The sequence below is a fragment of the Mustela lutreola genome, chromosome 10, assembly GCF_030435805.1.
Source record: "Mustela lutreola isolate mMusLut2 chromosome 10, mMusLut2.pri, whole genome shotgun sequence".
NCBI classification, from domain to species: domain Eukaryota; kingdom Metazoa; phylum Chordata; class Mammalia; order Carnivora; family Mustelidae; genus Mustela; species Mustela lutreola.
The window spans coordinates 15,374,938-15,387,010 of NC_081299.1; the positions used below are offsets into that span (position 1 = coordinate 15,374,938).

The 12,073-nt window shown below is 60.0% G+C and overlaps 1 protein-coding gene across 8 annotated transcripts in view; it reads right to left on the reverse strand.

The window, feature by feature from the left end:
* Positions 1–9,734: 9,734 nt before the first annotated feature.
* Positions 9,735–12,073, reverse strand: part of RAP1GAP (RAP1 GTPase activating protein) — a 50,047-nt gene continuing 47,708 nt past the window's right edge. For 5 of the 8 annotated variants that reach the window (XM_059136315.1, XM_059136312.1, XM_059136309.1 and 2 more), the window contains 2 exons: positions 11,512–11,615; positions 9,735–10,763 (listed from right to left, as the gene is read on the reverse strand). In XM_059136315.1, the coding sequence (XP_058992298.1) occupies positions 10,545–10,763; positions 11,512–11,615 (323 nt within the window). In that variant the 3' untranslated portion in view covers positions 9,735–10,544. Of the gene's footprint in view, positions 10,764–11,161; positions 11,204–11,511; positions 11,647–12,073 lie in introns of all 8 variants that reach the window. The other 3 variants (XM_059136314.1, XR_009345140.1, XM_059136313.1) reach the window with 3 other exon arrangements.

Genomic DNA, 12,073 nt, shown 5'->3' on the forward strand with positions numbered 1-12,073 from the left:
GCTCATGGCCCCTGCTTTACTCTGGGAGTAGGCAAGCCTCTCCATCCTTGGAAAGCTCCTGTCTCAAGACACAGATTGCCAGAAGCCATCCCAGTGCGAGGAAGCTGGAAGCTGCGGGGCAGGGAGGGGGCAACTGACCAGTGCGGGGCAGAGTGGGGCAGATCCAGAGGCAGAGAAAGCAACCAGTGAGCTGGGGCTTGACAGGTCAAGGAGTTCTGAGGCTGGACATGAGGGTACAGAGGGGACTTTGGAGGACACCATGGGGACAGATGGGCAGGAAGTTCTCAGATGCCGTTCCAAGGAGCTGCAGGTGGACCGAGCACCTGGGGAGTTGGGGAGTGAGCCTCATTTTTGAAAGATCATCTTGGCTGCCCAAGGAAAGTGCTAGAGCAGACCAGGCAGAAGAAACTGGGGCCCAGGAGATGGGGACGGGGAACAAACCCCAAATACAGGCCTGAGAGTCCCGCTCCCGTCAAGGAGGAAGCTAGACCGGCACACGAATGAATAGGTCATCAGCAAATGGTTTGCTCTGAGATGGAGGGAAGGAGGGAGAATCATACCCAGAACATGCCACACACCCATCTAAGCACCCGGGACTTGGCCATGAAGTTGCCATCTTGTCACATATACTGCCCCCACCATCCTGTGAGGCAGGCGTTATCCCCATTTTGCAGATGAGAAGGGAGAGGATTGGCAGAGCACAGTGACCTGCTCGGGGCCCGCGGCTTGAAAGGGACAGCTGCAAGTTGCACCTAGGTCTGCGTGGCTCCCAGCCCATGTCCCCTCCCTGGCCTCTGGGTGCTAATCTCTCCAAGGCAAACAACCCAGGCCCCACCAGCCACAGAAGCCGTCAGATGGGGGTAGTAAGAGCCCTACGCCAGTGGAGTTTATAATTAGCCCTGGTGGCTAACCCAAGACCTCCCAGCAAGATCTAGCACCAGCCGATCTGGGGGTGGGGGTGGGGGGGCTGGGGGGATTAAGTTCTCAGAAGGGGATTTGGGCTCCCGAGTTTCTGGAGTGTCTGGGTAGCTTCCTGGGGCTTCCTGGTGCTGCTGCCCCTGCGTGGTTCCAGGCCCTCTTCTGACTCCTTTGCTGTCCTTTGCTGTGGGCGCCGGCCTCAGGATGGGGTAGACACGGGCCCCATCAGCCAAGTAGAGAGGCAGGCCGGGTTGGGGTCCACCACTAGCCCGGGCCACCTGTCCCTTCTACCCTTTAGAACACAGGCCGAGGATCACTGGAAGCCGAGTGGTGGGCACACTTGCCAACATTCCTATGGTGTCCCCCAGAGTGCCAGTCACGGTTCCCAGTACCTCACAGGCCCTGAACCCCCTTATCTTCCCCACTACTGTGTCTGTCCCCCATTTCCAGATGAAGACACAGAAGCAGAGGGGAACTGGTGACTTACGCAAAGCCCGCACCACCAAGAGGGGATGCAGGAGGGCGTGAGGCCAAGCACTGTGGCTCCAGAGTGGGCTTTAATCATCCTGATAGCTCCTTTCAGTGGGGTAAGGAGCAGCAAGGGGGGGTCAGGAATGTAATGCAAAGGTGGGTGGGGAGGACATCCCCGGCAGAGGTCCTGTCCTATGAGGTTTGTGTCCTTGTCATGCCCAGAGGCCTCCTGCAGAGCCCCTGCCTCCTCCCCGCCCAGGCCATGGTGGGCGGCTCCAGGGTCTCCAGGGTCAGCCCAGGCTTGCACATGCTGGCTGAGGGCCCTGGAATTAGCTTCCTGCCCACTCAGGTCATACCCGGTTGGGGAACAATGACAGTAGAGAGGCTGTGCCCCAAGGATGCTACTGTCCCGACATCCACTTTCATGGCCGGTTTTGGCTCTTCGAGGGCCCTTTGTCTGCCATGCCTGAGGGATCTCCTGGGACACAGGCCTCTTGCCACTGTCCCCCAGACAAAGCTCAGGGCTGGAGGCCAGAGAGGAACATGGCCCAGAGAGAATGAGACATCAAGGTGAAGGTCACGCAATAAAACGGGTTAGACACTGAGGGAGACGTGGTCTGACTGATGCTTTGGAGAGATCGCTCTGGCAGCCGTGCAGAGGAGGACCCAGGGACGCCAGGAGCCAATGCTGGAGGGCAGTCTGGAGGCCTTTTTGTCGCTGGGGGTGGAGGTGCTGGTGGCTTGGACCAGCCCAGTGTAGTGGTGGCGGGAAGCAGCTGGATCCCAGGCATGTTTGGGAGTCGGAGCCAGCGGGGCTTGCTGATGGGCTCACTGTGGGGAGCAGAGGAAATAGTGGAACCAGGGATGCCCCCTGAATTTTTGGCCTGAGCACCTGGGTGGAGTGCCATTTATGGATATGGGGAGCAGATCTGGAAAGAAAATACAGATGTGGTTTGGATCATGTTAGCTTAGAGATGTCCATTGGACATGGAGGCGGACGTGCCCATAGGTAGTTAGGAAGGAATAGTCTGGGGTTCAGTGGAGGAACTCCACTGGAGACAGAAGGGGGGGCTGGGGTGGCATTTAAAGCTGCAGGGCACAGAGACAATATGGTGCATTCAAGATCACAGCCAGCCAGTGGCCAGGATTTGAACTGGGGTCTGTCAGACTCCAAAACCTGCAGGAGCCGTTTCCACTCCGACAGGTGTTCATCTCTGGGTTTCGTCCAAAGTGTGTGTTGGGCAGGGAGGAGGTGTTGTTGGAAGCTTCTGGAAATGAATTTGGGAACAACTGAGAAACTTCCAGCCTGGGCTACCCACCCCACAGCGACTACCTACCCAGGCAGATGAGCTCTCGACATGCATGGATTCCTGTCCCCTTCCCATTGTACAGATGGAGACTGAGGTCCAGAGGAGCACAGAGCCAGGATCTAGGTCTTCTGCCTGCCACCCTGACTTTTCCACCGGCCTCTGAGTTAGGCTCCTGTCTCAACCAACTCAATGGTTGGGTTGAAACCACCCAATAGAGACAATCCTGGAGGGGGAGAATGTTTCTCTTGGGCCCTCGGATGGAACCGGAGTCTGGGGCCTTCCCTCCTGGGCTCCCCACAAGGTAGTGTTGACCCCACGCCTGCCTCTACTATCCCTCATCCAGCCATCCCCAGCCTTCAGGACCCCTCCAGGTCCCTGGCAGGGCAGCCTTGAGCCTGGCCCCAGTCCCGGCTCCTGTCCCACAGCCCGGATCGAGCCCCTCTGGCCCTCGCCCAGACCACCCAGCGCCAGGGCCTGGCAGAGCCCAGTGGGGCTGGCGGGCAGGGCTCCCGGGCTGGCCAGCCGCGGTCTGGCTCCACCCGAGGGGCTGCGGCCTGGGAACCGCTAGCTGTCTCCTCAGGGAAGCGGCTGGGATCTCCAGAACAAACAGGGAAACCACAGGCCCCTGCCCCACCCGAGCCCCACAGAGCTGCCTCTGGCCACGTCCACCAACACCCTGTTCTCCAGGCGCAACCAGTGGGGAAGGAGCAGAATGGCTGTGGTCACATGTGGACAGAAAAAGCTGCGACCGGGGGCTTGGGCGACGCTTGCTGCTCCCGCAGAGCCCCCCAGGAGGGGGGTTTGACCGAGCTGGGGATGGGGTGTGGCTCCTCAGCTTCAGACTGAGTGCAACGCCCTGGAATCAAACAGATCTGGGTTCAAATCTGGCCCGTGCGTCTTCCTAGATGAGCAGCCTTGGGTAAGTGACTACACTTCTCTGTGCCTCAGTTTCCTCTCTGAAAAGTGGTTCAGTGGCCCCTGCCTCCCACGGATGTAGTGAGATGGCCCGAAGTCCTCCTGGGTCATCCTCCAGATGGAAAGTGCCTGGCTTGGGGGGCCTGACACACAGTAGACTCTTGGGAAACCCCAGCGCCTGACCTGTCACCGGCGCCATGACAGCTAGAACAATCCCAGGGGATTCCTGGGCCTGGCAGGGCAGGTCGGGACAACCTCCCTGATTCAGACCAGCTGGGGGATGGGGAGCATCTGACTCCACTAAAAGCCGCAATTAGAGCCCAATTTAAAGAAACGCTGTGTTAGTTCTTCCCAGGGCAGATGTGATTATAGGCTCGGAGCTAAACCGTTACTAACAGGATGACACACAGAAAGGCCCCTTCCAGGGCATGGAGGATGTCCAGCCCCAACCCCTCGTTGTACAACTGGGGAAACCGAGATCCGAGGCAGGAAGAGACAAGCTCCAGCACACACTGCAGGTTAGAGGGGGCCGAGCCCAAGCCCTGCCTTCCGATGGCCGCTCCAAGCACTGTCCCTTTTGCTTTTCCCCGAAAGATTCATTGCTGCATCTGGAGGCCAGAGGCACCTTGAAAGAGATGACATTCCCCGAGAAGGAGGCACGAGGGCTGAGATGATGAAACCTGAGCGTGACACTGGCCATGAAGCCAGGGCCTCGGGGCCAGGGGCAGCTCCTTGACCGGCATGCAGGGACCTCATGAGGAGGACACTGAGGGTAACAACACTCATCAGGAGGTGTCCCCGCCACCGCAGCCCCCTTTGTGGGCAGGCACCATCTTCCACCTTCAGCTACTCCAGCGAAGGGCTGGGGGCCCCATCCCCACGGCAGGGATGGCAAAGCCCAAGTCCTCAGTCTCTTGCCCAGGACTGCACAGGGAGCCAGGGACAGTGTGGGCATTAGAACAGGTGCGCTCCTGTTAAGCCCAGACAATTTGCTATGGTCCTTTAGCCCAAGTCCCCAAGCGAGGTCACCTCAGCAAATGGTTGACTGTGGGTGAGTGAGGAATGAATGAATGAATGAATGAATGAGGGATGAAAAGGCTATGTAAGGACTCTGTTCTTGGGGAGGTGTGAGAGGGCATAGTCATTCCCTCCAGGGAGTCCCCTGAGATTAATAACCTACAGGAAAAGGCCGATTTCAGCTCTCCAGAAACGAGGGTCCCCAGCTACCTGGGTCCCAGGAATTCCCCCGGCTGTCTGAGTGCCCCCGCGAAGGAACCCTGAGAACACCTCTGTGGTCTGCCCCTCCACTTTCGTCCCAAGCAACCCCCCCATGCTGTCAGCCGGAGGTCCTTCCGCCCTAGTCCCCACCTCCCACGGCCCTCCTGCCCAGGCTGAACTCCAGGTGAGTGTGGAGTCTGGGGCAGGGGAGCCATAGAGAAAACTGACCTCCTCTCTCCGGATGCTCCGATGCTCGGCCTTCACGCTTTTCCTGCAGCTCACTTTGGGGAGCCCCCAGGATGGGGGAGCTCTGCACACACCAGTTAGCTCCACGGAGCTTGCGCGGTAGGCTGCTGGAGCCCCCTGCTGGCCAAGCGTGCCCATCCCCACGGAGGTGGGGAAGATACTTCATTCATTCAGCAAATTGTTATGAAGCCCCTACTAGGTGCCAGGCCCTGGATTAGACCCTGCGGCTCAGCGGGGAACATACACAGACCCTCCCTTCTATCCCTGTGGTTCCCTGTGTGGTGCTGGTGTCAGGGTCACGGCCCCCTGCCCCCAGGCTCCCAAGGACGGTCCCTACCACCAGAAAACTGAAATCTCTCTGTGGGCAGGAGGTGTGCCCCTGCCATGAGACAGGGCATGGTTGTGCTATCCCCCCCGCCAAGCCTGGGACTCCCACAGGCTATAAAACCTGCCATTCCCGAGAAACCTCTCGGCTCACTCCTGGAACCTCCCAAGGTTAGGGCTGCCAGATAAAATATAGGATGCCCAGTTAAACTTGAATTTCAAATAAACAAGGAATGATTTTTTAGTATAAGTATGTCCCAAATATTGCATGAGGTATACTTAAACTAAAAATTATTTCTTGTTTATCTGAAATTCAAGTTTAACTGGGCTCTGTGTTTCTACTTGCTAAATCTGGCAACGCTACCCCTGGAGCTCATTCCTTCTGTTGGCACCTGGCCTGTCCAGATGGCCCATGTCGTGCCTCGACATGGCCCCTGCCTGCCCCGTTATAGCTCCTGTCCGCCTCCAGAACCGCTGTCCTCCCCAACAGGCCCCTGGTTCCCAGGTGGGCACCCAGTCCCCCCTGGTGTGCACGCTCCAACCTATGGTCTGTCAGGAATGCTGTCTGACCGCCTTCGTGATGGGCCCAGAAAGAGGGGGACAGAGCCACTCCTGCAAAGAGGGACCTCAAGTGTCAGTGGCAGGGAGAGAGAGATCTAAAGATTCCAGGGTTCTCCCTGAGGGGATTGGGGTAGAGGCTGGGCCCCTAAGCCCCAACATTGGCCTTGGGACTCTGGGTTCTGGATGGGAAGGCCCTGAGAGGCAGCTGGGGGTCTCCCGCCCTAACAGTCAGGGCGAGGAGTCCAGCCCCAGCCCCTGCTGCTCGGCCCTCACCCTGGTTCCCAGGGGCAACACAGGGACATTCATGGCTTCCCAGAAGGGCCTATGGGGCAGCCAGAGTGGCTTTTAAAATTAGCCTCCCTAACCAGATCTGCTTATTTCAGGAGGCTCCGTCCCTGACTGTCCCCTGGGCAGGGCGGGTACAGGGAGAGAGGGAGGGACCTCTACATTCCAGGGTCCCTGGCTAAGTACCCCCTGTGGCCTAAGCAGTAGAGAACATCCAGGTCCGGTCCCCTGGCACGGGGCGGGCCTGGGCCTGCGGCCGTTTCTTTGGCCAAGTCACCCAGGGTTAGCCATGGATGACGGTGCACACCCCAGCTGTATGGGATGGGGGAGGACCCCTCCTAGTGGGCACGGGTCTCGGGCCAGGCACCTCAGAAGCCATGACAGCCCCCTCACAGCAATAGGTAAGGCTTTGTCCTCCTTTTAAAGGTGGTGAACCTGCAACCTGGAGAGACAGGTACCAGCTCTGAGGCAGGGGAGACGGGTGTCGGGTCAGCCAGGCTCCCAAGCCCCTCTACAGGAGGCCTCTTGCCTCCTGCGTCTGGAGACACCCCTGGCTGCCATTTCCACCGCTGGAGTTATTTCTAAGTAGAGTCCCCGGCTTCCCGGAGCCTGGGGCCCCCCACCCAAGCCCTAATTCCAGCCTGGGGTCAGTGTCCTGGCACGCCCTCCCCACCTCAGAACCCAGAGCGAGCCAGGAGCTGGCGTGGGCCCAAGAGAAACCATCGGACACTTTGATCCTGGAGGCCAGCCTCCCTTGGCCCCACCTTGGAGGCCGGGGAGGTGGGGATGGGTTGGGGCCGAGCCCGAAACTCAGCCCAGAGGTCTGCCCTGGCCACAGAGCGGGGCTGGTGCAGGCTGGGCCGGCAAAGGTAGGTCCCACATCTGCCGTGACAGACTCCAGGGCTCCGGCCCAGCCGCGGAGCGGAGCAGAGCGCATGCGGGGTGCGTGGGGAAGCACACAGGTGAGGGTATCCGAGCCCCCTTCTGAAAGGACTGTCAGTCCCGGCAAAGCCCAGGGAGCTGAGGCTCCGGGAGCAACTGGCGATCACACGTCCCCAAGGTCTGGACATCGGTGTCGGGCCGGCACGGGCTACTCCATCATCCGCACAGAAAGCCGACCCCACGCCCTCCTATGGGGCTGCTGTATTGGTCCCCGTTAATGACAAATCACCCCCCACCCGCAACACGTTCACTGTTTATAGAGCACACCCCGTGCTGGGGCTGCACCCCTGAATCCGCCTGTCAGGGTACCCAAGTCAGAACTATCAGCACTCTCACTGCGCGGATGAGGAAACTGAGGCCCAGAGAGCCAAAATCATGTCCCCCGAGTCACAGAGAGAGGAGGTAAAGGCACCCAGCTCTTGACCTTGGTGCTGAACTGCGGCTGCCTAACCCCAGCCCTTCCATGGTGGCGTGGGAGGAGACCAGGCAAGAGACCGAGGGGAGGACGGAAGGTGACAGGGAGGCTTCAGGCTACGGGACTGGGGTGAGGCTGTGCAGGGGTTTGTAGGGGACCCATGGAGCCCAGGGCAGCCTAGAGCCAAACTGGGCGGGCGGGGTTAGGGATTGGTTGTGAGTCACAGCCCCTGGGTGGCCCCAGACATCCTAGCGCCACTGTCAGGAAAAACATGGCAGCCCCTTGGAAGGGGGAGGTGTGCGCTCACCACTGTCCTGGGGAGGGCGTGGGGGTTGTGGCAGGCAGAGGAGAGGCCACAAAGCTGTCCGGAAGGCCAAGGCATGTGCCACCCCAAGCTACTCTTCATCCTGCCCTCCTACTTCAGAGGGGACCCCCCCACCCAGTAGCAGGGTTGGACTCCCCCGCCTCAGCCCCATCCCATCAGGCCCTTCAGCCAGACGCTCATGCCCCCCAGTCCTTCCAGGCCTGCCCACTGTCCCCAACAACGGCTTTCTCGACACTCTCTTCCCTGCCTGACATTGCCCAGTCCAGCAGCAAGCCCAGCTTCTATGGCAATCTGGTTTCAAATCCACCATGGCTCCCCGCTGCCCTGAGCATAGACCCCTGGCCCCTTGGTCTGGCATTCAAGGCCACATGGTTCTGGCCTCATCTTTACCCTGTCACCTTCCCATCACTCAGAACTATTTGCAGGGCCCCTGGGTGGCCCAGTCAGCTGAACGCCCACCTCCACCTCTTGATTTCGGCTCAGGTCATGATCTCAGGGTCGTGAGATGGAGTCCCAGGTCGGGCTCTGTGCTCAGTGCAGAATCTGCTTAAGATTCTCTCTCTCGGGGCACCTGGGTGGCTCTGTGGGTTAAAGTTTCTGCCTTCAGCTCGGGCTATGATCCCGGGGTCCTGGGATTGAGCCCCACAGCAGGCTTTCTGCTCAGCATGGAGCCTGATTCCTCCTCTCTCTCTCAGCCTGCCTGTCTACTTGTGATCTGTCTGTCAAATAAATAAATGAAATCTTAAAAAAAAAAAAAAAAAAAAAAGATTCTCTCTCCCCTTACCCTCTGCCTCTCTACCCCCGTTCATGAATGCTAAGTAAATAAATAGTCTTCAGGGGTGCCTGGGTGGCTCAGTGGGTTAAGCCTCTGCCTTCGGCTCAGGTCATGGTCCTAGGGTCCGGGGATCGAGCCCCACATCAGGCTCTCTGCTTAGTGGGGAGCCTGCTTCCCCCTCTCTCTATGCCTGCCCCTGCCTACTTGTGATCTCTCTCTCTCTATCAAATAAATAAATAAAATCTTAAGAAAAAGAAAGAAATACAATCTTCAAAAAAAAAAAAAAATTTATATATATATATATATATATAAAAGCTCCCTTCCCAGTTCCAGGCAGTCTGCTCCACCACATTTGCACCTGCGGAACCCTGGCCCAGGGACCCTTTTTAGGCTTTTCCAGGATGCTCGGGCAGCACTGCTGCGGAGTCTGCTCCACGGCTCCCTCACCCAGGCTGGCCCCCCCACCCAGGTTTGTGCACATCCCGGTCACGCAGTACCCTTACCCTTACCCTTGCCCAGCACCGCCGTCCCGGTAAGCGATCCCTTGGCGCCCCCTCGTGGCCATATTGAGGAAATTATTGTGCTTCCCTGAGCGACCGAAAGGAGAGCCGGAGGCGGATCACCCAGCACCCACTGTGTACCAGTGAGCCAGGTGCTTGCTATACACCAGCTCGAGGAACCCCCATCACAAGCCCTGGGGACAGATACTCTCGCTCCCATTTCACTGAAGTGGAAACCGTGGCTCCAGTTTCTCAAGGCCCCCCAGCTAGAAAGATTTGGCGCCGGGACTCAAACCGAGGTCAGCCTGACCGCAGAGCGGTCTTCCTCCCCCGCTACGCAGACGGGGAGCAGGGTGGATGGAAGGGCAGCACGATGGGAGGGAAGCACACAGAACCCGTAGTTTGGCCATGGAGGTACCCCTGCAGCTCTGAAGGGTGGGGTGAAGGGGACGGACAGGCTGGTACCCCGGGGCCACTGAGATCTGTCTGGAGTCGGTTGGTTCGCACAAAGCCAGGCCCGACCCCGGGGTACAATAGCGATAAATAGAATTTATTTTGTACAATTGTTACTGACATACACACAGCCACAGGGGCTTCCAAAATGGGTGTTGGGGCCGGAAGGCTGGCCTTTGGTGTGGTGCCTAAAAAGTGTGGACAGACACACACAAGGATGTGGACTCACAGCAGCTGGGCCTGGCTGCCCCCTCCGTGGGAGTTGGGTGGGGGGCGCAAAGGCGAGGCCCATAACTCTAGGCCAGCTGAGACCCCTCGACCTGGAGTGCCCAGAGCATGGGATGGCAGGGGTTAAGCTGGGTGCTGGCTGAGGAGCTAGATGGGTCCCCCTCCCCCTCAGGGGGACACTTGTCTGTCAGGTGGAGGCAGTGGACAGGACCTGTGGTAGAGCTCGAGGGTCCAGGAGGGGCAACGGGCATAGCCAGCTCCCAGCGCTTCAGCCCACCTGGGGTCCCAGGGAACCCAAGAAGCAAGGTAGGGTGATGGGGGCCCCTAGGAGGATAGCCCCCATTCTGGGGCAGGTGCATGGAATCACAGTCTTCAATGACCTCTGAAATAATCTTGTCCATTTGCAGTAGAGGTACACAGAGAGGGACGGGGACTTGCCCAAAGTCACACAGCAGAACCAAAATTGGAAGCCAGGACTCAGGACTCCCAGCCCAGCGCTCATTCCCCCAGACTTCACATCCCACTGCCTCCACAGTAGGCTGCGTATGCACGGAGATAGGTCAGTCCTCCCTCCCACCCTGTTCCCCATGAGTCCAGAGGGGCACCCAGGTGTGATGAAGGGCCTGGGGTGGGGGCAAGCCAGGCCTGGGGTCCTGCTTCAACTGATCACAGCCTGCCCCAGCCTCGGGGGGGTTGGGATGATGCCAGCAGCTTCCCCCTCCCAGGTCTGGATGGCTCCGCCCTGCAGAGACAGCCCAGACCGGTGGCCAAGGTGGGGGCAGGGGACAGCCCACAGGCTGGTGCTGGCCTTGGGGGCAGAGGGCCTAGCCACCTGGACTTGACACAGCATCTTCACCTTGTGCTTCTGCCGCATCATCTGCAGAGTCAAGGGAGATGAACACGCCATGAAGCAAGGAGAGAGAAGCGGGAGGGGCCCACCCCTGCGGTCCCAGGCTCTATCTCCGGGTCTTCCGGTCCCACTGGGAATCCCCCAGGCCCTTTCCCAAGTCCATCGCTGGCTCCCACCAAATCCTCCCAGCAACTGGTGGCTGGAGGTGAGGCAGCAGCTATTGGACCCACTACACTGATAAGGAAACCAAGTCTCGGACAGGGGCCAGTCACCTCCAGAGTCCCGCCCAACCCCTGAGGGGCAGAGGGTTCCAATCCAGATCCATAGACGGTAGAGGAACAAGGAGGAGTCACGCCCCCTTCCCGCCCACCCCCGCCCCCTCCCGCCCTCTCCACACCAAACAAGAGCCAAGGACTGGGTCTGACCTGCTCAGTGTCACCTTCAGAACGGGAGCCTGGCTAACAGCCCTGCGCGGACAGAGTGCGGGTGAGGCAGGAGATAGGACAGAGGACAACACGGGGCAGGAGACACAGGACAGATGACAACACGGGGCAGGAGACACAGGACAGATGACAACACCCGGCAGGAGACATAGACAAGCAGAAGACACGGGCTGCCCCCGGGGCCAGATGAACCCAGCCCCTCCTGGCCTCAGGGGACCTCTTGGTCTGGCGTCCACCCCCAGTCCCCTTGGACACCTGTCCCCTTTCCCCAGCAGCAGACCCCCTCCTGGGGGAGCGTTCTCACTGGGCAGCCCCAGGGCGGCCGCACCTACCAGCTGGGATATGTGCTGCTCAGACGCCTCCAGCTGGATCTTGATCTCGGGACACGCAGGGTCCCCCGACTTGCCGGCGTCGGGATGGGGTGACCGTGAGGGGCCTGGGGAGGGGGGCAGGAGGGAGCCACCTCACTGGCCGCGGGGAGGCACCAGGGAGAGTGAGGCATGGATGGGCGGTAGGCGCCGGTGTTCCACGCCCCCGCCCCCACCGAGTCCCTCCCTCAGGGAACCCCCCTCTCCTCCCTTCCTGACCCCTCCTCCATCATCCCCCGAGAGCCCTCCTGAAGGCAGCAGCCCTCTTGGTGAGATTATGACCCACCGCTGGTCCCGGCGGTGGGGGGGTGGGGCCCAGGCCTGGCACACACCCACCGCCTGGGGCGGGAGGCGTGGTCTGGTGGGGGGGTGGGGCCCAGGCCTGGCACACACCCACCGCCTGGGGCGGGAGGCGTGGTCTGGTGGGGGTGGGGCCCAGGCCTGGCACACACCCACCGCCTGGGGCGGGAGGCGTGGTCTCCGCCCTCGGGGCCTCTCCCGGTCCCCCTCCTGCCACATGGGGGGC